At 36.5% G+C, this 27,567-nt stretch overlaps 2 protein-coding genes across 2 annotated transcripts in view; one reads left to right on the top strand and one right to left on the bottom strand.

The window, feature by feature from the left end:
- Dytn (dystrotelin) overlaps positions 1 to 4,723 on the top strand; it is a 58,282-nt gene extending 53,559 nt beyond the window's left edge. Inside the window, 1 exon segment of the mRNA XM_021263434.2 lies at positions 4,536 to 4,723. Coding sequence (XP_021119093.2) covers positions 4,536 to 4,639 — 104 coding nt within the window. The 3' untranslated portion in view covers positions 4,640 to 4,723.
- A 2,170-nt stretch (positions 4,724 to 6,893) lies between these two features.
- On the bottom strand, positions 6,894 to 13,850 carry Fam237a (family with sequence similarity 237 member A). The gene is made up of 3 exons (XM_013074492.3): positions 13,757 to 13,850; positions 11,767 to 12,188; positions 6,894 to 7,608 (listed from the first exon to the last, which is right to left on the bottom strand). Exons 2-3 carry the CDS (start codon positions 12,176 to 12,178, stop codon positions 7,475 to 7,477), a joined length of 546 nt encoding a protein of 181 aa, XP_012929946.1. The 5' UTR covers positions 12,179 to 12,188; positions 13,757 to 13,850; the 3' UTR covers positions 6,894 to 7,474.
- Positions 13,851 to 27,567: the final 13,717 nt, after the last annotated feature.

Consider the following 27,567-nt stretch of genomic DNA (forward strand, 5'->3'; position numbering starts at 1 on the left):
AAGAAACAAGTTCACAGAGATGCTAGAAGCACACTCAAATGGCTGGAGACAGAGGATGAGAGCTCCTTGTTCCTGATTCTTAAACTAATATAAAATTTCACCCACTGTATTTCCATCTAAACCTCCTTGGGACCTTGATGAGTATTCAAAGCTAAGTCAATATCCACTTGACTTTTTAAGGAAAATTTCACTTAAAAAGTGGGCATTATGGGAAAGTTTTTTAGTCTTTGACAACTTTACCTTACTTTTATTTTTTTGTTTGTGTTTGCAAATGACTTGATGAAAGCTTCTAATTTCTCAAACTGTGTTGGGCCAACCCTCATAAATGTAGTCATAATAATATATATTTCAGGTTCCTAATAAATTGAATCTATTACTCCTATTTGGAAGACAATATCACAACATTTGTCCAGTTTAATCCTAAAGGTAAAAGATTCATGCATATTTTAAGTGATTTATCAAGTTCAGTGTATATGAATATATCTATATCCATCTATACATAAATCACTATTCCATTAAGAGAAAAATCATAACAGAGGAAAGTGTATGTCTAAATTCAGATGATGTGAATTTAGAAAATTATAGTGAATAATATACATTAAATAGGCTAGTGGTATTACTTTGTCTTGTACAATTTTTTTGTCTTGTACAATTTTTTTAAATATCCTTCAAAAATTCACCTGTTTCCATTTGCAATCTCAATAGAATCACTGAGGTCCTTTAATATGCATTATTATATAAACATGCTTCTGATATTAGCAAGAAGATATCCATCTCTTTTTGTTATTAAAGCAATCTTTATTTTGCAATAAGATTTAAATTTTACAGTATTATTTCTTTTATGTCATCCTTCTTTATTTTAGGCCTTTAATCATAAGACCTAAGAATTTAAGTTAACCTTCATGGCTGCTGTTTTCATCCTCTATCACTCGTCATTTAAATATTTCTAATTAAATTCAGGTTCCCTTTTCAATTTTGTATTGATGATCCCATTTTCAAACTCCACTTAGCCATTGGCAACATAGATTATAAAAATATATTCCAGGGGCCAGGGATTTGGCTCAGTGGTTTCACCGCCTGCTGCACAGGCTCAAGGACCCAAGTTTGAGCCCCGTTACCAAAAAAGAAAATATATCTATATATATTCCATAATTTATACATGATCTATACATGCTTACCAAAATACACCAGACTTAGTCATAGCCAGAAGTATCATGACCAATCTGATGAAGATATGGAAGCTAAAATAAGATTTATTATTTTTGTTTACTTCTGTCTCTATTGCAGAAGTGTTAGATAACAACAGGAAGTTTCTGACCACTTTACTGTTCTAGAATTTTTTATATTTCAGGATTGTTGGGAAAATTAGAAATATCTGTTGTTTGTAATATGTTAAGATTTAGTCAGACAAGAGTGTCAATATTATCAGCCCAGTATGATGATTATCCTAGGAGTTGACTGTCCTTTTGGATTGTGTTTTGCTAAGACGCCTCCACATTTTGGAAATTAAGATGACCTTTATGTTACTAAAGGCTTAATTGTATTAAAACAGCAAACCTGATTATCATTTTTGGGCAGTTCTTGACATCAATTGAATAGAGTTAGTCAGCATCAAGATCTAAGATAATGGAATTTCAAGAGACTATGAGAGCTTAATGGAAAAGAGAAAGTTATGTATATAAGGAGTTCCCTAAAACTCTTTCAATTCTAAATGTTGGGCTGAAAATCAGTATCAAACAATTTGGTTAAAACTTGTAGTAAAAAAATCTTTGCTCCTGTGTTAAAGACAAATTCCTCCAATTTTTCTGTCCTAATCAATTGTTCACTTTCCATTTGAGAGTGACATTTCCTATGTTTGTCTCCTAAATTATTTTTCTCAGCTTTTCTCCTGTGGGGGACCTGGCCAGAAGTAAATGATTAAACTGAATGATTAAACTGTGGGACAAAAGCACATAGGCTCTGAGGAGTGAACAGTTAAAATAGGGGGCCTAAGCACACAAATAATTAAACTGTGGGGAGAAAAGCACACAGGGTCTGTGAAGAGTGAATGATTAAACTGCAGGACAAAAGCACATAGGCTGTGTGAGAATCCAGTAGTTCAACAAGAAGTTTAGTTAAGGATAGCATGTTGCATCTGGCCATTGTCCTTTCCCTTTCCCCGAGAAAAATTGCCTAGCCTAGAGACATCTCCTGCCCAAACTACTTTTTCTCCTGCTTTTTTCTCTTACACTGATATTCTGAATAAAAGCCAGAGAGTTCTTGGCATCAGGGTTTTTTTAATAGTCCCTGTGGGCCTCTCTGTGGATTGAACTAAGTCTCGTCTCCAAGTAATCTTTTTCATCCTCTAGGCCGCCCGCGGTCACTCACTGCAACATTCTCCATTTCCTTTTTGGTATCCACTTGCCAAGGCATGTTTCAGTGATGAGAAAGGAAGATGGGAGGAGGGTGGCAGGATTAGGACAGCACGGCATGAGAGCAAAGATGGTGGATTGGACTAGCATGAAAGCACTGGCCATAGCTCCTCCCCCCAGGATTGCGCAAAGCATGCATAGGAATAAACCCCAAATCCCATCTAACCCGGAAGGAAACAGATGGACTATGTATCCACAATTCAACTCTTCAGAGGTCTGTCCAAGACACTGGCTTGTGCATACCGCCTCGGACTACTGACAGGACACATCATACTTCAGATGCCTAAGGCTACAAAGAACAATGACAGAAGGGATAACATGAAGCTTGAGAGGCTCTCAAAATATCTGACCAGACTGAGGCTCTTTTTCTGTATGGCAAGACATAAAGCACATGTAGGAGAATGTGCGAAGATGAAGAGAGGCAGCTATTTTTTTCTACTATGTATAGACCAGCACAAAGAGTAAAGAAAAATGAAGCAAGGACACAGGGTCCAAACAAACGAATAAGAGAGGGATCCAGAAATGGACCCTTGTGGAAAACTGGCATATGAATTACCTGACAGAGAATTTAAAATAACTATCATAAAAATTCTCAATGAAGTCAGGAGAATAATGCCTGAAAAAAAAAAAAAAAGAGAATTTCAACAAACAGAAAACGTTTAATAGAACCAAACATAAAACTTAGAGCCAAAAATACAATTGAAATGAAAATGTCAATAAAAAGATTCAACAACAAACTAGAATCAACCAGAAGAAAGAATCTATAAACAATTTCCAATGGGTTTAGATCATGGTTAGCTGGCTTCAAGGCAGAAATGACAGAGTGGAACAGCCTGGCTGAGGATAGCTGCTTATGCCATAGCAACCAGAAAGCAGAGAAAAGGGAGGAGCTAGGAACAAGATACACCCTCCCTGGTCACATGCCCAGTAACCTACCTCTTCCCACCAGGCCTGACCTTCTAACTGCACAATCATCTATGAACTGATGAGTACAGTGCCCATGTGATCCAATCACTTTCCAAACGCAACAGATTTCTAGGGAACACTTTAGATCTAACCTGTAATAGTAACATTGATCGTGGTAAATACTAGCCGTCTTATTTTACCAGCTAGCTTAGAGGAAGGACAATGTTCTTGGGAACTGAGGAAAGAAGAGTTCTTTTTTTTTTTCTAAGTTCTTTTATTGGTACATTTTAGGTATACAATTCATTTACATTTATCATTGGGTATTTGAGATATGTCTTGGTTCTTATTTTTTCCCCATTACCTGTGCGCCCTTCACCCCCCCTCCCTTCCCTATTTACACACACATCATTTCCATTTTAATTTTTTTTCTTTTCTCATAGTTTTTCCTTTCCCCTTCCCCTCCCTTCACCCCTTCATCTTTGGACCTTTTTTCCTATTTCAAATTATCAATTACTCATTTTAATCATTTTAACCCTTATTTACACTATCAGTTTCTCACACTAGTGAAACTATTAGGTATTTATACATGTGTTTTCTATTTATTTCACTTAAGAGTATGGCCTCTATATGCATCCATTTAGCTATAAATGACTCTAGGTTTTCATTCTTTATGGCTGAGTAGTACTCCATTTTATTAAAAAAACCACATCTTCTTTATCCAGTTTCCAATTGATGGGCACTTGGGCTGTTTCCAAGCTTTAGCTATTACACACTGTGCCACTATGAACATGGGTGCACATATATCGCTGTGGTATGATTCTTTTAATTCTTTTGGGAAGATCCCCAGCAGGGGAATAGCTGGGTCAAATGGGACCTCTAGTCCTAGTTCTTTGAGGTATCTCCATATTGATTTCCTCAGTGGTTGCACCAGTCTACACTCCCACCAGCAATGGAGAAGGGTTCCTTTCTCCCTACACCCCTGCCAGCATTTGTTATTGGTTGATTTCTTAATAGCAGGCATTCTTTCTGGAGTTAGGTGAAATCTCAGTGTTGTTTTCATCTGCATCTCTTGAATGACCAGTGATGTTGAACACTTTTTCATATATTTGTTTACTGCTTTTACTAAAGAAGAGTTCTTTGTGCAACACATTTGTCCAGATCAACCTGAGAACCTACAAGTGCTCTTCTCTGAAATGGTCTTCCATTTGTTGATTGCAGATCCCCAGTCTTCAGTGAACATGGATCTGTATGGTGGAGCTGAACAGGTGTGCAGGGCTTTCTCTGCCCTTGTGGATCAAATCACTTTGCCCAACTTGAAGTGAAAAGGAGTCCAGGCTGAAAGCCCCTTGGTATGGTGATAAATGCACTTTCAAAATCTGAATTAAAAAAACTAAGCCTCCTACCTCTCCCTCTCCCTGCCCCCACATTGATGTGAATTATGAAGTTTCTTTTTTTAAACTTTCTTCCTTAGGTGTCTTAGTTCTTCAGAGTACAGCCTCAAGGGTGAGGGGTAGAGGACCAGCACAGTCCATTCCAGGTGTCAGAGGAATCTTGTTCTCTCTTCGAACATTTTGGTAGTAATATTCAAGTGTGTGATCTTCATGAATGCACAATCTTCTTTAGGCATCATTTAAATTACTGAGTTGATGATCTAATTTTATATCTGGATGCTTTGGCTGGAGAATAAACTTGGCATTGAACTAAATACATGTCAACATATGTGCACACATTAACACATATGTGCATGCATTCATGCACACACAAAGAGTTTATGTAGAACTGATGAAATCTGGATTGCACTGATGTCAGTTTCTTCGTTTTCAGTTTTGTATTATAGTTATGGAGAATGTTCTTGTTGGGGAAAATTGGATAAAGGGTATGCAAATGTGCCTATATGTATTACCTCTTATAATAAGTACCTCAAAAAATTTTTAAACTTGTCAATATTTTTCTCTAAAACTTCACATCTAATGAATTTCACTAAATTCACCAAACACCTCTGTGTGTCCTTTCTTTATATGTTGAATCAGGTTATAGATGCACAACTGATGTTCAAAGTATTAGCTAACACTTTTTGACTATTAGAACATTTAGTTTTAAGCACCTTATATGTACTAACTTGTTCCATTCTCGCAACAGAGCTACAAAGTAGGTATTTTGTTTTATAAGAAAAGTGAGGCACAAAGAGGTTTAGCAACTCATTTAAAATCATTTGGTTTGAATTTAAAGTTGGGATTCAAACCTAGCTCTGGGGCCTATAATCACTACTTTGTAATTTTTATCAATAATATTGTTGATTTCTCCATTTTGAGTTGTTGATTTTTATTTAAATAATCTTTAATTCCTATACTATTTACAAAGTAAAATAATGTCCTTTTGGCTAGGATTAGGACTAGGTTATCCCTGATTAATCTTATTGTGATATTTTTAAATTTGTTTTTTTATTTTGTTTTTCCCATTTAATATATTCACTCTCCTTCTTACTTCGTGCCAGAGTATTCTGTAAGTTTGATAAGCATGCCTTAGAGCATGGGTCTGCAAACTATAATCATGTGGGCCAAATCTTCCCCACTGCTTGTTCTGTAAGGCATGAGTTAAGAGTGGTTGTTACATTTTTTAATAGTCAAAAAGGCTATTTTGTGACACTTGAAAATTGTATGCATTCAAAATTCAACATCCATAAGTTTTATTGAAACCCAACCATAACTTTGGATGTATATATTTTTATGACTTATTTGTTCTACCAAAGCTGACAGAATAAGTTGCGGCAGAGACAGGAGCCCACAAACCCAGCGTGATTACATTTATACCCAATCCTTGGCAGAAACACTGCCAGCTCCTTTGGACGAACAAAGAGCAGGCTCTATTCTCCACGTGTGGTGTCTTCTCAGTGATGTATGATAGGTAATGAGTTCGTCAGATGGTTTTGAAGAGTATGATGAAAGATTATCAGGGAAAATAGCATTAAAGAAAAGCCATGAGTTATGTAGAAAAGGTAGCCAAAGGATGGCAGTTAGGTCTCCTCCCCCAGCTCTTTTTCCAGGCTTTCTTCACCTGTGGTAAAGGTGAAACTGTCTTCTCACAAGAACTCTTTAGGTAAGATTTCTTCCTTCAGGAGGACCCCAAATCTTCAGTGAAATGTTTACTGAGGCTTTTTTTTTAACCTGTAAGAAGCAAGAGAATTGCTAACATTTCTGAAGTCCAAACTGGCTGTCAATCATTGTTATAGGAGAATGATTACAGATATGGGAATAATTAGAGATAAAAATAACATTGTGTCTGGAGTTCAAATAAATTTGCTAATTGAATGTCACTGCTATGGCTCTCATTCAGGCCTGGTCATTTTTCAGGGAAAAAAATATTTATAGGTTCTTCTCTTATAATGTTTTTCATTTTAATTTTATTTTGCTTTTCAATGCAAGATATAACTAATATAGAGTTTTAATATTTAATCAAAAAACAAAAGTATAATTGGGAGATAATTTATACTTATGCTACTTTATTAGAGTTTGGACATCATTAATGGTAACATTAAATATTGAAATAAAGAAACTCCAATAACATTATTTGGGGTCCAGAAATTTTATTAATTTTATTTCCTTTAAATGAATATGTTATTCCCCAGATTTTTATTTTGTTTTATTTGTTGCTTTATTCAATATTCAAAAAATATTCTCTCAAACAAGATTTAGCTTCACAGGTTATCAGTAACAGGTATTAATTTATATATAGCCCCTTATATGCTACTGCATAAGCAATCTAATGGTTAATAGCTTGAAATTCATGCAGAATTTTCAGTGAATTAAATCCATTGTCCTCTGGTTCATTAATGATGTCAAGATTTCCAGATATAATCAAATGAATATCAAGAGTTGGGGTCTTCCAATCCCCAAGTCATCTTCAGAAGTTACTTAACTCATTTAGACAGTGGGATGTTCTAGCAGCAGACACCATTGGAAAGAACATGCTGGTTGCCTAAAAAAATGAAGCTTTAAATAAGTTTTCTTTGAGAATTTGGCTTAATATTTATCCCTGGACATGTCCACCATTTAAAGTAAATAAGTAAATATCAATAGTTAAGAAAAAAATATTTATGTGCCTATAATATTATATGCATATGTTTAATTTCAAGGCATGAGTTACTTCAGAAGTCAAATTTATTTTCTCTTTATTTCCAGGTTCACTTTTCCAATGAACCTAGACCCACTCCTGCGTACATGCATGCTTATCAAATCTTCAATCAACTCTTTCTTCTTTAGGAACGGGGTTCTTAGGAGCTGAGAATATGCACCTGAAAGTAGAGAAAAGGAATTTCATAAGACCATTTTCAGATTAATTAAATATCAGTAAACTTTTTAAAAAGAAAAATTGCTGTTTCTGCCCTCCACTATCAAAAGTTCTATAAATATACTGTAGGATTATGTATGAGAATTTGTATTCATGAAAAATTTTGTGCCCTACGCAATCTAGTTATGTAATCTAAATTACATAAATTATAATAAAGATATTCCTTTGTCAATATGCATTAAAATATTTCTTACTTAAAAAGTTAAAATAGTTGTCATATCATTTTTAATATCAAAATATAAAGAAAACATTTCAAAAGTCCCATAATATAGTCTTCCAGAGATAACCTTAATATTATTCACATACTTCATACCATGATTTATTTAACCATTACCTACTGTGGGGCATTTAAATTATTTCTAGGTTTTTCATTACTGTAAATGAAATTACAGTGAACTGTTTTATAGTACTCATTGGCTGCACCTCTGAATGCTTGCTTAGAACAAATTTCTAGATGGGTAATTGCTGATTATATTGCTTAGGAAATGTATTAGAATAAAGCAGAAAATCAAGCATTTGTGAGTCAACTTATTAAAAAATAAGCAGCTAATTAGATACCAACAGCAAACATCATCAGATTATAAATTATAATCTGAATTATAAATTAAATTAATTAATAATCTAAATTAAATTAATCTAAATTAAATCTAAATTATAATTTTCTCATCACAGAGAAAAGACTCATGATTTTTCTAAAACATACAAACTGTCAGGCCCAGTAAGGCAGATTTTTCTGTCCTTAGTGTCAAAGCAAAGAAGCTATCATTTTTTACACAAGCCAAGTTGTACTTTAAAGTGTCTTTGTTTGCAGAGAAGCCTCTACTAGCCTATGAGTTAACCTAAACTCTGAACCCTATTGTTTTTTCTTTAGGTCTCTCTCCCTCTCTCTCTCTCTCTCTCCTCTCAATAATGCATCAGAATTTAGTGATTAAGTATGGGAACTTTGTCTTTACACCTTCCTTCAGATACTTTAATATTCAGCTAGAAGGCTATAAGTGAATGCCTTCCTAGACTAAACAACAATAATCTTTAGAGTGTTTTTTTTCTCATAATATCATCTCCAGCCCTTAAAATTTTTGGAATTCTCATTTCCTGACTAACTCGGTTCCTGCTTTTCGTTGTAAAAACAACCATGATGTCCAATGTACCACCTAGCTATCTTTGGAGTAAAGTTCTTTCAGATTCTATCTAGAGTTATATACCTTTCATACATTCCTCTTTTTACCGAAACACAGAACATTAGAAGAGAGAACATGAAGGACTGTATAGGTCAACTAAGCTTTTCCATATTCTTTCTTTTCAGATGAAAACTAAATACACAAATTAATTTGCCCAAGATTACATGACTATTTGATATCTCTTGTTCTCATATTTGTTGATGCATATTCAAATATGATATAGTCACATACAAAATTACAAGTTATGTGTTTTAACAAAGCATGACTCATAGTAAGATTTTTGTAAGTAAATTTAAAATATTTGATTTAAAGATAACAAAGCAGTAAGAACCTTTTGGTATACACACAGACACTTATTTTAGTTTTTCTTCCTTTCTGTCCTGATGATACAATTTCCCCCAAGAACTATAGGGACAAATACCTCTTCACCCTCACCTTAACCCAATCTGGTAACACAATATCCCCCAGAGACAAAAGAAAAAAAAATTATTGACACTCCATACAGGTACATCTAGAGCCCAGCAGAGCCACTAGAAATTTAATTGAGCCTCTTGAAGGGAAATCTCAATGTTCTGTAACTAGTTAATCTTTGGACATCCATCTCTTTGGGTTTCTTTGACCCAAGAAACTCTTTGTGATGATACTAACCAAACAGAAAGTCTTGTTTCCTAATCTGCAAACAATTGTTTGTACTAAGCATTAAAATAACTTCAATAAAGTGAAATATTCACTTCTACCACTTGGATACTTGCAAAGCAATTCTCGCTAAAGTTTGAGATTGGCTGAGAAAGCGGCAACTGGGTAGTGAGTAGTAGGAAGCGGCTTCCAAAGCCAAAGCTATTCAAAGAAATGTTATTATATTATTTTCATGTTCAGCTGAACACAAACAATATTTTTCATTTAGTCTCTAGACATTTTTCTGAGGTACTCAGAGTGAGCACAAGATAAAAAAAATTGGTGATGATTTGAGTTCAACAGCTAAATGTGTCAAGAGTGGAAGAAAAAGCCCTATAAACCACCATCAGCAGTACAGAAGAAAATATATGGTCCTTACTAATGTTGCTCCCCAGAAAACCTCTATTCAAACTGTTTTTAAAATACTGGTAACCAAAATTTAAAGATATTCATTCTGTATTTCTACTTCAGTACCAAAGCTATTTAGATAAAATTTTCTCTAAAATATGAAGTTAGGGCCAGGGATTTAGCTCAGTGGTTTCGCCGCCTGCTGCACAAGCACAAGGACCCGAGTTCGATCCCCAGTGCCAAAAAATAAAAAATAAAAAAATAAAATAAAATATGAAGTCAGTGTATATTACAATTATACCTACCAAAATAATAAATTTACCTATAAATAGTAGTGGTGAATTGTCTAGTTTTGTGGGCCAGCAAATCATGAGGATAGTTGCTGAGGTTGATGCAAATTATATATACAAGGTGTTATCTAAAACTACTGTGTGTTTAAATTTTTTTAAATTACAATAAAAGAAGCATTGTCATTAATCCCTCACAAAATACTCCCCCCTTGCTTGGAATGCATTTATCCCACCATCCTTGCCACCTTTTGAAGCAGTTCTGGAAGTTCTCTTTTGCATCTTCAATAGAGCTCTCATAGTGGCCTTGAGGTCCTGCTTCAATTCATAGTGTTAATCTTTTATAGTCCTTTTGACTTTGGGGAAGAGCCAGATGTTGCACAGCACCAGCTCCAGTAAATAAGGTAGACAAGGACACATAAAGATTTTACAGGTTTGCTTTTCCTTTGGTTGGCACTCGGCAGCAGCATTCACTGCACTTTTTTTTTTATCACACCTTATAAAAACACTCATGAAAGAAAACTTCCCAAACTGCTTCACAGAATGGCAAGAATGATGGCCTACATCTATACAAAGGAAGAAGAAGTATTTTTAAGGGGAATGAATGGCAATGCATCTTTTACTGTAATGACTTTTAAAAAATTTATTCACTGTATTTTTCAGTCATCTCTTGTGTATAAGCACTGCGCAATCTAAAAAAAGGACAGTGCTAGAGCTATTACTGTTGCTATTTTAATAGAGCAATTATAGGAATATGTAAAAATTAATTATGTCCAGTGGTATGTAAATAATTCTGAAGAGTTACTGCCACCTAAACAGCACTTGCTACAAAGTTTAGAATCTCATTGGTTAAAATGATACCCAAAAAAGGAACAAAAACAATATGAATACAAGTCAGGAATCTCTGTTACTTACAAGGGTTTGCTGGACCTCAGTCTAATTTTATAGAGGATATTTCTTTTATACCCCTAGAGAAGACTATATTTGGTTACAGTATTTACTTCAATGATAACTTGTAAATGTTTACGAAGTTCCAACTTACTAAAACTTAGTGTCCGAAAGTTAATTACTTCAAAAAGCAACAGAGTAAAGATGATGTCAGTGGATTTTTTCACTCTTTACTTCATCAACTAAGTATCTTTCACAGAGCCCCTCCACTGGTACAAAAGCAATGCTTTTTCAACATAAAAACACTTTTTGTGTGCTGCAAATATTTCCTAGGCTTATATTGAAGTCCGCCCAATTCCACAGCAGGTAAACACCAAGTTATGACTGTGAATGTTCAAGTGTGTTGATCAAGAGAATGCCTTTATATCATATTTGGAAATCATTCTTTCCCCTTTTTACCCCAGACTTTTCCTTGCTGCTCTTGACGTGACTTATGAGAATGAGAACAGTATATTGATGTAAATAGCTGTTATGAAATGCAAATGATTTCAGTAGCCACTATGATGTACTATCTATCTTTACTATCACTTGTGTGTTCTTAGGTTCATCCTTTGAGAGAAAGATATGAGATATTGGGTTTCCCTGAAGCCATGTCCTTTTCCTCTTACACAGCATGTTTGTATGTGATTGACCCCTTTCAAAGAAGTGAGAACTTGTGTTAAGCACCTTTTTTACTCCCTGCATGCTGCGGCTGAGCTGATGAGACTTTTTCTCCCTCTCCAGCCAGTTGCCTTCTTCCTAAGCCATGGTTTCTTGAGAGAACACAGTCCACATAGATGTCCCAGAAGAGCTGAGCCAGATCCCAAAACAGGGCCCCATGCTTCAAGTTCTCAGATGACTTTAGGTAAATCATAAAATTCCAGAAGCCTGAAACAGTGTTGGAAATGCGAGGCTGTTGCATTTCCAGGAGAAGTACTGAGGAGGATTCCCAGCACTGAGGATCAGCTTGGTCAAGAGCCAGCAGATCTACCTGGCTATGACAGAAGAAAGGAGACACACAGCATGTTCCCAAAATGAGCAGAGAGCAGGTGAGGCTGAAGGGGCAATGGATCCTTCTTCTGTTTCCAGGATCATCCATGGCCCTGAAACTTCACAGGATGGAAATATATCAGTCCTTCATTATGTTCCACTCAGGAAAAAAAATAAGTACCCCCTGAAGAAACTTAGCCCAGGCATAGAAAACACACCATGGTCACTAAATAAGAAAAAATCTTATCCTAGCTCCCATACCAAAACCCTAATTTTCTCTAAAGTGATTCATTGCCAGACCAGTGTAAAACCAAGATATTTAGGCTAACAACTATTCTGAAGTTTATTTGCAAGACTAATAACTGAAAAATTTTTTCCCTGGCAAAAAGAATATAGTTTTAAAAGAATCTTAAACCTAGCCTTCTTAATCAAGATATCTATAAAATTAAAAACTTGACTATATTTTAACCTTGTATGCTTTCCTATTTATAGTGGCTTTTAATTTTTTAAAAAAGAGACATAAGTATTATAAATTATTATAATAAAAATAAACAGAAGATAGGTTCTAAAAATATGGGTAAATATATTTTGGAACTGAGGAATATATATTCAACCCATTGGAATGGAGTTAATAGACATTTTACGAACACCTCCTCGATTCTGACATAACTGTAATAAAAATTTTTCTAATTTTTCTCTTCTTGCTATGAATCTCAAGGATTGTAAAGAAAATGATTTGTCTCTTATTCAACTTTCCTAGCTCTCAATGTGTACTGCAGTAGAATCAGAGAAGTCACATGTCACCTTGAAAAGATTCTTATGTTACCACTTCTGCCAAGAGCAATGGGGAAATTCTGTCCTTAAAGCAAGTTATATTTTCCCCAGAAAAAAAAAGCTTATCTGACTACCTACAGACTATACAAAATGTATGTTACACTTTAAAACTTCAGTATAAAGAAGAAACAGGAAGGGAACGCACAGCTCACTTCCAGTTTATGTTTCCCAAGCTTTCAAATGTTAATATCATAAAGGCAAGAAGGCCACATTCCCATAGGAATATTTATGGGAATATTTCTATATCAGAATATTGAATGACGACACCGTAGATAAAATCTCTTCTGCATAGCAGCAAGACATATCGAGGCAACCTCAAACTAATATTTCAGAAACTCTTTAAACAGGCAAATTCCTATTTTGAAAGGGCAGGTTCGAGATACAAATTATTCCAAAACAGTGTTCTATTCTATGTTTTTATATCGTGTACATGTCAGTTCTATTTGAAAAAATATTTGTCGTACTCTTTTCAGACAATATCAAAGTCCAGATCCCCAAAGGCTGCCTTTGTATAAGCCGTCAGGGCTAAGTTTCCAGAACGCAGAGGGCGGGACGCTGTCCGTGGTGCTGAAGTTGGCGCTGTGCGGGGCTCCCGGTGGACTGAGGTCACAGCGCTAACGTTCATCCTTTAGGTTCTTTTAGGAAAGGGTTCTCTGAAGCTAGAGGGGTGTTTCTCTGAGTTCTTTTCCCCTGGGCTCCTCCGCGCTCCACGTTACGAGCATCGCGCTGCATCAGGCGCGTTCTGGTCCCATACCTGCTTTCCCGCTTCACCGGGGAACTGCGAGACCTGAACCCGCTCTTGGGCTCCTCACCTTACCCGCCTCGCTGTCCCCAGGGCGCCCCTCGAACTCACCGGCCTTGCGCTCTCGTATTCCCTCGAGAGCCGGAGAGGACGCGCTCCGACTGCTCCCTTGGCGAGCGACTGTCCCCAGCGTCCGAGTCCTGAATGCCACCGCGCCTCTTCTTAAGCAGTGGCAGCTCTCGGCCCCTCTTCAAGTCTACGTCAAAGCGCCTGGAAACTGCTGCCACCTCTCGCCTCCAAGTCCATTTCCCGCACCCTGCTCGTCCCTTCCTCCCCTGAGGGTTTCCTTTCAAGAAGCAAGCAGGCTTGGCCACCCACACCTTCCCTGACTCTGACCCACGCCCACCCTCCTCCTGGTGGAGTGAGCTTTGGTGCGCTTTGGTGACCACAACCTACCTTTGATGTGTAATCCTGCGAGGAGGAAATGGAAAGTTGGGGCCCAGCTCTTTGTCCATCTAGAGGAGAGAGCACAGTTGCCAGAACCCTGCTCTCTGCATACCTCGACTAAGCATAAAGGAACAAGAGGAAAGACTGGGGTTGGAAAAGGGACATGGGCACCCTCCTGGCTGCCAGTAAGGGCTCTGAGGAGCTAAGGTGACTCCTGGGTTATTCTGGAAGTGAATTTCTCTTGCCTGACTGAAGTCCCCAACTGGGTGGAGAAAAGCAGCTCTGGGGCAAAGAAGGAATTGGCATAGCTGGAAACTCTCCCAACTGGGGTCAGTAAACTCAGTAGGTCCAGCCTAGGTTGTTGCTGGCATAGTTTCTTCAGCTTTCTGCTCCTGGTGGGGGCCCTAATTTCCAAGAGAAGAAAAAGCCTGGTATCCTCTTCATTCTCACCTCAATTTCTCCATCATTGACTGGACAGGAGGATGTCTGCTTCTATTTACCCTCCTGGGGTGTGAGAAAAGATAAAGATAAGGTCTTGGGTTTGCCTCCTCAACTTCTAGGAATTCAGTCTTTTGGAGAAAGTTATCAGAAGAATGGGGCATTTTAGCACAGTGTGTGGCCACAGAGATAGAGATTGATGAAAGACAAGCAAGGGAGACTATGAAACTTATCAGATTCTTAACATATTTTGATGATACAATGGGCAGGATTATGGGGTGCAAGAGAGAGATATTGAAGATGTTATCAAGTTTTGAAAGCTTAGTTACTGAGGTTTGGAATTATCATCAGCTGAAAGGTACAAGTCTCAGCTGAGGAAAAGTCTGGAAAGGAAAATCAAGATTTTGGTTTTGTATGTATTGAGAGAAGAGTATGTCAAAATGGAGATACTATGTAGTCAGGAAAGGATGAAAACTGGAGATAAAACATTTGAGACACTAGGCTAAGGAAAGAAATCTAGCTTTGGGATTCTTATCAACATATAGGGTATAATTTAAAACATCAAAAATTGTGAAAAGAGGGTAAGTAGGATAGAGGTTAAGAAAAGCCAATGCATAAGCAATTAAGGAACAGAAATAAAAATGAAGAAATTAGGGTACCTTGGAAGTCAATGAGATAGAATTTTTCACAGGGAGGGAAAAAATCAATCACAGGACACTGATTCAATAAAGGATGTCAAAAAATAAAGAGGAAAAATTTTCCACTGAATCTACAAAAATAGAAGAGCTTATTAAAAGCAATTTCCATTGAACATTGGGAAGAAGAAGTGCTGATTGAAGCAGAAATGGAAAGGAAGGAAAGGAAGGCAGCATTTGTAGAGGATTTTCTACAGCTTTGGTAAGACAAGGGAGAAAGACTAGAACAGAAGGAGAAGGGTTGGGACTTGGTCATATTTATAGCCTGGAGAAAAGAAACCAAGAGAGAGGGAGAGGTTCAAGATCATGAAAGAAGAGTGAGAAATAACCTTAGAAGAAGCAGAAGTAGTGAGGATAAGCAAATGAGGAGGAGTTGGCATCTTACAGAACAGGAGCTAGCTTGCCTTCTGAAACTGAAGACAGAGAGAAGATGACCTTTAAACATGGATCTGTGCATAGACAGTATGGTGGGTAGCAGAGCAGGAGTTGGGAGAGGTGATAACTGATAGCCCCAATTTTCTCAGTGAAGAAGAATGATTATTCAACAAAAGCAAAAGAAGATAAGTGATCAAAGATCTGAATAATAAAACAGAAATGCTTACTCTGCTGGAAGATAAAATAGGTGAAACTCTTGAGGTCATAGGCATAACCTGCTGGAAGATAAAACAGATAAAACTCTTGAAGTTATAGATGTAAGCAAGGACTTTCTGAAAAGAACTCCAATTGCACAATAGATAACATCAAAAGTCAACAAACAGTACTACATCAAGTTAAAAAGCTTCTGCATGGCAAAGGAAATAATCAACAAAGTGAAGAGACAACTTATAGAATGGGAAAAAGTTTTCATCAGCTACACCTTGGACAGAGGACTAATATCTAGAATACATAAAGAGCTCAAAAAAAATTAGATCCCGCAAAATAAAAGACCCAATAAAAAATGAACTGAAATGAATAGACATGTCTCAAAAGAAGTATAAATGGCTCACAAATACATGAAAAAATATTCAACATCAATGACCATTAGAGAAATACAAATTAAAACAACACTAAGATTTCATTTTACTCAAGAAAGAATGACTATCATTAAGAAATCAAATAATGACAAATGCTGGTGAGGCTCTGGTGAAAAAGGAACCCTTCTACATTGCTGGTGAGAAGGTAAACTAGCACAACCATTATGGAAATCAATGTGGAGATTCCTCAAAAAGCTAAAACAAGAAATTCCATTTGACCCAGGTATTCCCCCAGTAGGAATCTTCCCAAAAGAATAAGACATCATATTACAGTGGCAACCCATTTTCTGGTTCCCCTTCTGTCTCTCTTAGGCAGAAGCTTTCTTTGTCCTAATAAATTTTTCCTACTTTTATCCTCTGTTGTTCCTAGAATTCATTCTTTGATTTTAGAGAACATGAACTCACGTTTCAGATATCTAGTAGGTTTGGAAGTTAAATCTCTTCCCCCCATATCATTTTGGAGATCTTCCACCAAGATTACTGGTCAGAGGTGTTCAACAACTAAAGTTAAAGTTTGGAGACCAAAACTAGAAAGGTAACTGGGCTAAGAGGACAGCCAATATTTTGGTCCTGGCCCCTCAAGGTCAACAAAGTATCCAGGACATGAAGGAACCTTTCCTACATCTTTGAGGCTGCCAAACTCCAAGCAGTCATACAAATGGAACCAATGACAAATTTACTATAGTTCTTTTACAGGGATTCACCAGATTGACTTTGTAAACAGCTCATAATTGATAAACTACACAATATGACTTCTATGTTGGATTCTGAAGTCCCCTGGACCTTCTCCTTATCCTTTCTGTGGGAGGCTATTACTAGTTCCTCCCGGTGGAAACCCTTATTGGCTATATTCATAGCAGTACTGCTGACCTTATAATTTGGCTCATGTATTAACTGTTTCTTTGGCCTTATCTCCTCCAGACTCAAAGCTATATGGCTACCAAGATGACAATGCCTGGCACCTCTCAAGGGCCTTTAGATGGACTCTCTGTAGTGTAACTCTAACTGCTGATCACAACTACGACCCTCTTCAGCTGGAAGTAGCCAGAACAGTCTTTGGCCTTTGCCCTCTCACAGCAGTTAGGGGTACTTCTTCAGAGGGGGGAATATTTCAGATAGGTAAGTTAATTAGATATCTTGTGTGAAATTAAACAGGACCAGCCCTCCAGGAGCCAACACAACAAGGCGCCAACATGGAAGACAATCAAGACACATTCACTGAAGGCCAGAATTGTAAGAGGAGAGAAACTACACACCCTTGTGCTTCCCCTGGGGATAAATGGCAGTGATTGATATTCTAAATAGGTATAAATTACCTGGGTGAGGGGTCAAGGTCTTAACCTCGCCTCCCCAGGAAATATCCCTGACCCTCACTCTTACTGAAAATCCTTGTATGCTTGCTACGTGACTTGCTCCCCCATTTGACCCCCATTTAATCAATAGTACCTGGGTGATTGTACTTGTAATCTTATTGGTTGGTCATGGTCTTGTCCCACCTCATGCCCACCTTGTAAATTTCCACTGGGTCTTATAGTTTTGTCCCACTTTGTACCCGCCTCACCACATGGCTTTGCTGTATAAAACATCTTTGAAGAGTGGGGTGAGTGGGCAACCCACTTTCTGGTCTCCTTTCTATCTCTCTTAGGCAGAAGTTTTCTTTCTCCCAATAAATTTTTCCTACTCTTAAAAAAAAAAAGACATCATATTACAGTTATATCCACATATCAACCTTAATAGCAGTACAAATCTTTTTTAAAATTAATTTTATTGGTGCATTTTAGGTATACAATATAGTGACAATCATCATTGGAAATTTGCACCTTAACATAGTCTCTCTTGGTTCTTATTTTTTTCCCCATTCCCCTGCCCTCCCTTCAACCCCTCCACCCCTGCCTATTTACATAGAATTTGTTTCTGTCTTTTCATTTTCTCGTATTAATTCCATTCCCTTCTTTCCTTTCCTCTACCCTTCCCATTTCCCCTTCCCCTTTATCCCTTTTCTTCCTACTTCACATTATCTATTATACCTTTTAGCCCTTATTTACACTTTCAGTTTCTCACACCAGAGAAACGATTCAGTATTTACACATGTGTGTACTATTTATTTCACTTAAGAGCATTGCCTCAATGTGCATCCATTTAACTATAAATGTTTCTAATTTCTCATTCTTTATGGTGGAGTAGTACCCCATTTTATTAAAAAAAAAAAAAACCCACATTTTCTTTATCCAGTCTCCAGTTGATGGGCAATTGGGCTGTTTCCAAGTTTTAGCTATTACAAACTGAGCAGCACAAATCTTAATAGCTAAATCTTGGAAACAACCTATATATCCATCCATGAAAGAATAAAGGAATGTGATATTTATACGTAATGGAATACTACCCTGCTTTAAAGAAGGTCAAATTTGAGTCATTTGTAGAAAATAGATGCACCTTGAAAACATAATTTTAAGCAAAATAAATCAGACACACATGCTTAAATTACAGAAGGTTTCTCTCATACGAGAAACCCAATGTATAAATAAAAAGCAAAATAAAAGGTAGATAAAATGAATCAGGAAGATAGTTCTTTAGCAAATGAGGAAGGGACCAAGAAATGGAAGGAAAGGGGAAGGGGTTTTAAAAAAGATTTAATGCGCATCATGTACATGTACCAAATATCCACAAGGAAAGTAGTCATTATGTATCATAAACGTGTACTAATAAAAACATTTTCAAAAACACTTTAATGAGTGCATAAAACTCTCTTGAGTGAATAACCATTTCTCTCTTAAAGAACACTGAGATTGTTTTCAAGAATTAGCTATAAACTACAAATCATTTTATGACTAAAACCATAAAACCTTTTGTGCACAAAAAAAAAGAGTAGAAAAAGCATCAGAATGATCATTGAAGGGAAGAAGAGAGAGCAGAGGGAAAACTGAAACCAAAGAACAGAACTAAAACTCAGGTAATGTTGAGACCGTGAATTTATAATATCCCATTCCGTATGCTTGAACAAGTTCTATGAGGCAGCACAGTGTAATTATAAACACTGTTGTGCTCTGGGTCCCAACTGCTTGGGTCTGCACCCTGTGTCATTCATTTTATTTCATTGATTTTTAGCTGACCTTTTTTTTTTCCACATTTAGCACTGCTAAAAATCAGAATGTTATCTAGTGGCACCTCGTAATTAGATTTGCAGCATTTTCTTTTATTTTAAAAAATAATGTGAGGCCTACAATTGATGGTATCACTGGTTTGATGTGCTTTGAAAAATTTAATTAACCTCTGTGAAACCATTTTCTTGGCTGTAAAATGGGCAAGAATTTCCCTTATGGTTAGTCAGGGTAAAAGGAGATCATGTAAAGAAAACACCTAGGCGGGCCGGGGATTTAGCTGGGTGGTTTCGCCACCTGCTGCACAAGTGCAAGGACCCGAGTTCGATCCCCAGTACCAAAAAAAAAAAAGAAAACACTTAGGATGGTGCTATGTGTACAAAGTATCTGATAAATATTAGGAACAGTAGTGTGTAAGTGACTGTTGAAAGAATGGTTATTATACCATTGAATCAATGTTAAAGTTTTGTTAAGCAGGTGCAGATGAATAATAAGGATACAAGAAAATCAAAGATTTAAGCAAGTTAGAAAAAAGAAAAGACTGAAAGTAAAGAGGAAAAAGATGGAGGACAAATGAAGAAAACTGGAGGTTTCATTGGACAGGGAAACAGGTAGTAGAGGGGTGAAGAAAGAGGATTCTGAAAGTCAGGGAGTTTATAGTCATAGGGAGATTATGATTCAGATTTCAGAAGTACAGCAGATTTTTTTATTCTTTTATGCTCTGGGTCCTGAGCATAGCCACTGAAATGAGAGGAGCAAATGCAGGGGTTACACCAGTTGAGCCCCACCTTTCCTGAAGAAAAGTCTGAAGAAATGAATTGAAATGATTTTCCTCATTTCATAGAAGCTGAGGATGTGAGACATTGCTCTCCCAGCCAGAGCGCTCACAGCAAGGCCTTCCAATGGGAGTTAAGTCTTTTTAAGTGAAAGTATAAAGTCTACTCAGATGCTCTGTTTTCCTTTTTAATACAATTACTTGAGACTGGACTTTTGACTTTCAGTAAAACTTTTTCTACTGGTGTACTAAAATATGATGCCCTGATTAAACATCTCTCATAAATACAATTTACCAGTTTCCACTTAAAATGTAAGTAATTATTTGTTTAAACATTTTTATTTAGAATAAGATCCTAACTACTACATACTCTGTTGTAATTAACATTTTATATTCCTTGATTAGCAGGGCAGTTTGGATAGATTTTTGGGAATTTGAATATGTGGTTATTTTTAAAATCCTAAACTGCAACAACAGCTTAATAATTGTATAAATAAAATGGCATGCCAGTTCTTGCGCTTAGATGAAAAGAAAGCCATCCCCAAACCATTTGAATGAAACATTTTTTATTCTGTTGAACATGAGGATGCTTAGTTTGGTATCTATATGGTTTCATTTTCAGACTAGACTCTCTCTAGCAACAATAACATATGGCCAGCACCTCTAGTGTATAAAACATTATTTATGTACATATGATCTCATGGAATCCTAAGGAAAACACCATTTTGATCTTGCCTTTTTCTCATTTTTTTAAATTAAATTAAGGGATCTTCCTTGGTTCACTTAACTGGTAAAGAGAGTGCAGTTCAGTTTCCAACATTTGTCTTTATTTATTGTCACTTATCTGTTCTAAATAATGTGCTTATATAGACACATCCACAGTTACCCTGTTCTCTTCACTGTATAGTCTGTCCACATTTCCCTACTTGCTCCCCAATACCAACCAGAAAGAAGCTTATGGTGGGTCCAATTTACAGAGAAAATAATTTTAACAAGTTACATCTGGGCTCAGTTCATCACATGATCAACCTGAATGGTTTAAAAATATTCAGGAAACCAATGGGTCCTTTAAAATCACATGATGCTAAACTGATTTGACTGGCATTTGTCATCTAGAGTTGTTTCAGTTTTATGCAGTTGCAGCCTAGGGCTAAAGCATGACTAGTTGGGAAGTAAATTGCAATTAGCTGAATGTGCCCCATGGGTAGATTTTCTGATTTTTGCCACTTGAAGCAATTCTCAAAGACATTAAAAGGGACTTCCAATTCATTCTAATGAAATTCAAGAGCAGTTATATAGATAGCTTGCATTTTCCCCAGAACATTAAATTTGTAAATAATGAGGACAGCTTTTAAGAATAGGGTGCATTTTTAACATTTAGGATCAGATAGTAAAAATAATTATTTTTTCTCTCATTCTTTTGTGCTTTTTCATCATTTGAAAATGGCAATAAACAAGAACAATTTCCTGGAATGCCCGTTGAGGTAAGTGGATGAGTCACTCTTTAAGTGTCCTCAAATTCATAAGGACAAGTTGTAGAGAAGTGGTCAGATAGTACTGAATATTGATTCCAAAATGTGTGGAAAAAGAAAATTACTCAAGGATACAGGAATAGTTCATTCATCTGTTTCCTGTTTGACCATTTGAAGCTATTGTAATTGTAATAACAGATGTAGTGGTGGTTTCTTTGCAGGCTACTACTCAAGGAGCTTCTATTCTTTATCCATTCTTTCTAGAACATTGCAAAACCCATAGAGGGTCCTATGGCTTTGTCAAGATTTGAGTTTATATCTTGCAATTACTCCTGCTGTTCAAGAGTAACCATTGCAGGTCTTTGCCATTAGAATTGTTTGGTTTACTCATTTTTCGAAGAAAGTTAGAATTTAAGGGATTGGATACTCAGGCATCACTGACAATGGCTTAAGGGTTTTTCAGTAGTAAATTTATTTTTCCTAAGTCTTTATTTATTTATTTATTTATTTTGGTACCAGGGATTGAACTCGGGTCCTTGCGCTTGCGCAGCAGGCGGTGAAATCACTGAGCTAAATCTTCAACCCTAAGTCTTTATTTATTATGAAATAGCAAAACACAATATCTGAAGGAAAGATAGCCTCTGTAATATATGGTACTGAAGAAATTGGGTTTCAACTTGCCAAAGAATAAAACTAGACCTGTATCTCTCACCATGCACTAAACTAAAATCAAAATGGATCAAAGATCTAAATATTAAAACAGAAACACTAAACCAGCTAGAAGATAGGTTAGGTAGAACTCTTGAAGATATTGGCATAGGAAAAGACTTCATGAACAAAACCTTACTCGCATGTGAACTAGCACAAAGAATCAAACCTGGGATCTCATCTTATTAAAAAGTTTCTGCACAGCAAGAGTAACCAACAACAGAGTGAAGAGACAATCCACAATGTGGAAAAAAAATTTTACTAGATGTAAATATATAAATAATATATAAATAATAATATATAAAGAACTTACAAAAATCAGACCTCCCAAATTCAAAGACCCAATCCAAAAATGGGCATCTGAAATGAATAGACATTTCTCAGACAAAGAAGTAGAAATAGCAAATAAACATGTAAACATCACTGGTCATTCAAGAGATGCAAATGAAAACCAAGCTGAGATTTCACCTCACTCCAGAAAGAATGGCTGCTATCAAGAAATCAACCAATAACAAATGCTGGTGGGGCTGTGGGGAAAGAGGAACCCTGCTCCACTGCTGGTGGGAGTGTAGGCTGGTGCAAGCACTGTGGAAATCAGTATGGAGATCCTCAAAGAACTAGGATTAGAGGTCCCATTTGACCTACCTATTCCCCTGCTGAGTATCTCCCCCAAAGAATTAAAAACATCATACCACAGTGATAGATGCACACCCATGTTTATAGTGGCATGATTTGTAATAGCTAAAACTTGGAAACAGCCCAATTGCCCGTCAACTGCTGACTGGATAAAGAAGATATGTGTATTTTTTTTAATAAAATGGAATACTACTCAGCCATGAAGAATGAGAAGCTAGAGACATTTATAGCTAAGTGGATGCACACTGAGGCCATGCTCTTAAGTGAAATAAATAGGACACACATATGTATATATGAAATAGTTTCTCTGGTGTAAGACACTGAAAGTATAAATGAGGATCAAAATGTATAATAGATAGGACTGGGGATTTAGCTCAGTGGTTTTGCCACCTGCTGTGCAAGCACAAGGACCCGAGTTCGATCCCTGGTACCAAAAAAAAAATAAAAATAAAAATAAATGTATAATAGATGTAAAATAGGGGAAAAAAAATCCAAAGGGGAAGGGGAAGTGGGAGGGGTAGGGGAAAGGAAAGATGGGAAAGGAAAAAGTATGGGAAAAGGAAAAAACAGAAATAAACTCTTTGTAAATAGGCAGGGGTGGAGGTTGAAGAGAGGGCAGGGGAATGGGGAAAAAAAATAAGAACCGAGATACATCATGTAAAGGTACAAATTCCCAATGATGAATGTCATCACACTATATACCTAAAATGTGCCAATAAACAATGAAAAAAAAAATCTCTACCTTGATGTTGTGTAGGGGGAGCAGGAGATTCACAGCCCAGAAAGCAGGGGTCCAGTGATAATCACAGACTTTTGCCAAGAAGAAAATGCATGAGAAAGGACAAACAAGGATATAGAGCTCTGTGTTGGATGTATGGGAACATCTTGCAGCAGGACCAGGACTCCCGGAAGGAACAACTTTCCTCCAACTCATGTGTGTCTGAGGATGCTAGCTCCACTCTGCTCTAGACTCCCATAAAAATTCTTCCATACTTTATTTATCTACTGTACTTTAATATGGTGGATCCTTGACTTACGAACTCAATCATTTCCTGAGAGCTGGTTGGAACTCAGGTTGGTTGTAAGTCAATACAGCTGAGAAGATCTGGATGTTTGCCTGGGTACACACTATAGATAACAAGAGGCAGATGAATCTTCTGTTAACCTAATTAACCCAAGTTTTCGTATTATCAGGCCAGTTGTAACTTGAAGGTCCACTGTACATGCCTGTCTCTCCTCACGTTCCCCCTCTCATTCCAACCACCTTAAGAGAGGAAATTATATCTAACTCTTCTCAATCTTAGTGCCAAACTTACATATAATTTCTTAATCAATGGTAGCTGAATTCATTTGTGAGAATAGCACCACTTTGAACTTGAGACCAGAGTAGTGAGAATCATTAATCAACTTTGATGAATTTTCTTTCATGTGTCTAGACAAAGGAGTAAAAATATCTGTCAGTCAATTTAGTTTTCTTTTTACCTCATCCAGTGCCAAAAATTTTAAATATGGTTTTGCTGAATGGAGAGATTCCTTTATTATGATTATGGGCACATCCGCCGAAATGGAGTTTTGAGTTGAAAGACCATAATCTTAAAAATAGACGACAAGTATGAAAGTACACAATTTTTTCTGAAAAAATGATTTCTTGTTCAATAACAAGATTTGCAATTTCAGTCACTGGAAAATGAGAAACATTTTTAAACAGTTGGTTTTTTTGTTGTTGTTTTTGTTTTTCCATACTGGGAATCGAACTCAGGACTTTGTACTTGCCAGGCAGCACAGTGTCACTGAACTACATCCCCATCCCATATTTTTAATCTAGTTTGATAATTTTTGTAATATGGTCTATCAGCCAGGAATGCAATAAGCTAAAAGTCTTAGTAAATCTGACTACACTAGCATAAACAGAAAGGGATTTGTATTTCATATTTAAGAAGTCTAGAAGCACGTGGCTGTTGATTTCAGTTCTGTGGACCAAGGACATCAGGCCCTACATTTCTACAGTTCTCCAACTTTCTTGCACACATGATTTGGTTGCCACGGCTCCAGACATCACATTCAAACCATAAAAGAAACGGAAGGATTCAAGCGCAAGGACCCGAGTTCGATCCCCAGTACAAAAACAAAACAAAACAAAAACAAAACAAAACAAAAAAAAGAAATGGAAGGATTGATCCAAAACAGCCATATCTGTCCCTTTTAAAGGAAGAATATTATAGGATTACCATAACTCCCAGCAGCAGACTTACGCTTGCAATTCATGGGCTATGTTGAGGTCATTTGTCTGTTTATAAGTGCAATCAAGTCTGGGAAAAATCTCCAATGCGAGGCAGTAAAGCACTGCGACTAGGGATTTGGGAATGGCTTTGTTTGTTTATTTTTTGGCAATTAGCGAGATTAGGCTCACAAAACAATCTGAGCAAATAAGAGACTATGCATCAAATAAATTCAAGCTTAACTTTAAATTGAAATAAGTCCTTTGTCACTTATCTTTTTATTTTCTTAGGTCTTAAAATCCTTATCTTAAAATGGAAGCTTTATCCGCATTCACAAAATATTACATTTTGGAGAAATAGAAGATGTTATTTAGGGATGTATCTGAAAGCCCACTGTTTCTAGAGCTCGGGGGGGGGGGGGTACCGGGGATCAAATTTGGGACCTTGTGCTTGTGAGGCAGGCGCTGGAACCACTGAGCTAAATCCCCAGCCCTGTTTCTAGAACTCTGAACAAGTCACTTCATCTCTATTGCATTAATGTTCTCCTCTGTAAATTGAGCAGTTTTGATTAGGTAATGTCAAATTTATTTCTTGTTTTATAAATTTATTATTCCATGATTTGTGGCATTAATCCATAAATTCAATGCCTAGAAATCCTGAGGCTTAGCAAATTATTAAAATTAAAAGCTAGACCTCGGGCCGGGGATTTAGCTCAGTGGTTTCGCCACCTGCGCAAGGACCCGAGATCGATCCCCGGTACCAAAAAAAATAAAGCTAGACCTCATACATAGAATAAAGAACTAAACATTGGTAGGCTCTAGGAATAAGCAATTACACTGCTTGATGAAAACACTAGAGAAATTTTCACACTTGTACACTAAGAAATATATACAAGCATGTTCATAGGACCACTATTCATAAGAAAGTACTAGAAACAACTCAAATGCCCAGGAAGTGGGGAGTGAATTAATTACTTGTTTTCACAGTAGACTATTTCCAGCAGTTAAAATTAATGAACTATAGCTACTTAGAAAGCCATAAATGCATTATAGAAATATTAACACTGAGAAGGAAACATAAATTCCAAAAGATTAAATATATAATGTCAGTATCTTTTTATAAATTCAAAGCAACTAAAACTAAATAATATGCATGTTAAGAATATATGAAAGAATATGTCCATGTTTCCAAAGGTCAATGTAATGATTATGGTAAAAATTAGGGTGGCAAGTACCTTAGGGGGGTTGGAGACCAATGGACTGGATAGAGGAGATACATGCACCATGTTAATTACTGTCATGTACTGACTATCTTGTTGCATAGCAGATTCATGGATATATATTACATGATTTTAAATAAATAAGCAGGCAATTAAATATATATGTGTATACATACAAAAGACTAATGGATAATGATAGGATTGATAAGAATCAAGGATTATGATTAATCTCATTTTGTGCACCTCAACTTCGAGTGAAAAAAAAATAGAAGTCAATACTATCTTCAGAAGATCTTTCATCCTCAACTAATGGCAGAATTTTCTTTGATATTTAAGTTATCTTTTATTATGGCATGTTGTCATTTAAATAGTGCTAGTGAAACAAGGAAGGAAAATAAATACATCACACTCTTTCCTGAATGCTAGCCCTTCTTGGGATGACAACAGTCACTATCTATTTCCTGTGATCACTGGTATCTCCCTGGTTTCTTCTCTGCAAGAGGTCAGGACAGTGTGGTAGGAAGGTCCATCCACAGTGCCTTGGTATGTGAGAGATCATTGAAATCACAGAATACTTCCAGTTCAACACACATCCTGTATGAAGTGTCAAGAGAGATCATCAAGATATGTTTTGAACCACTGATAAATGCACAAGTTGTTGGGGAACACAGCCAACAAAAACAGCCAAAGAGTAAGGTACGAAATGTTATGACACATATCCAAACCAAAGCAATTTATTTGTTCTGTATATGTATATATACACAGTGTGCTTGCTATTCACTGTTATAAACATAAGGGAATACTGTCAATGAACAAGATACACACAGTCTTTGTTCTCATTACAGTCTACTACAGAAAGCCAACAATATTTAGGTAAACAAATTTTAAAGAGCAAAAGTGAAATGAAATAAAATTGTATACTGTATTATGATAGAGATCAAGGAGAAAAACATTGCTATAAAAGCAAAAACAACTTTAGTTCTTCTAACTTTTTCAGATCTTCAATTCCTGCAAGCTTTGAAATTGCATCAGCACTCATTGAACAAAATCATAGCCCCTTATTCATATAAAATTGACTTGTATCAACCAGATTGAAGTGTCATTAGGCATACACATCAGAAGCCACTGAAACCACTGAAACCTACTCAATGTGTAGGTGGAGAGATAAGTCCCTCCACCATTCTGCCACTCTGCAATCAGGC

Source organism: Heterocephalus glaber, unplaced genomic scaffold, assembly GCF_053883595.1.
Source record: "Heterocephalus glaber isolate CG9 unplaced genomic scaffold, H.glaber_assembly_v1.0 deba00000621, whole genome shotgun sequence".
NCBI classification, from domain to species: domain Eukaryota; kingdom Metazoa; phylum Chordata; class Mammalia; order Rodentia; family Bathyergidae; genus Heterocephalus; species Heterocephalus glaber.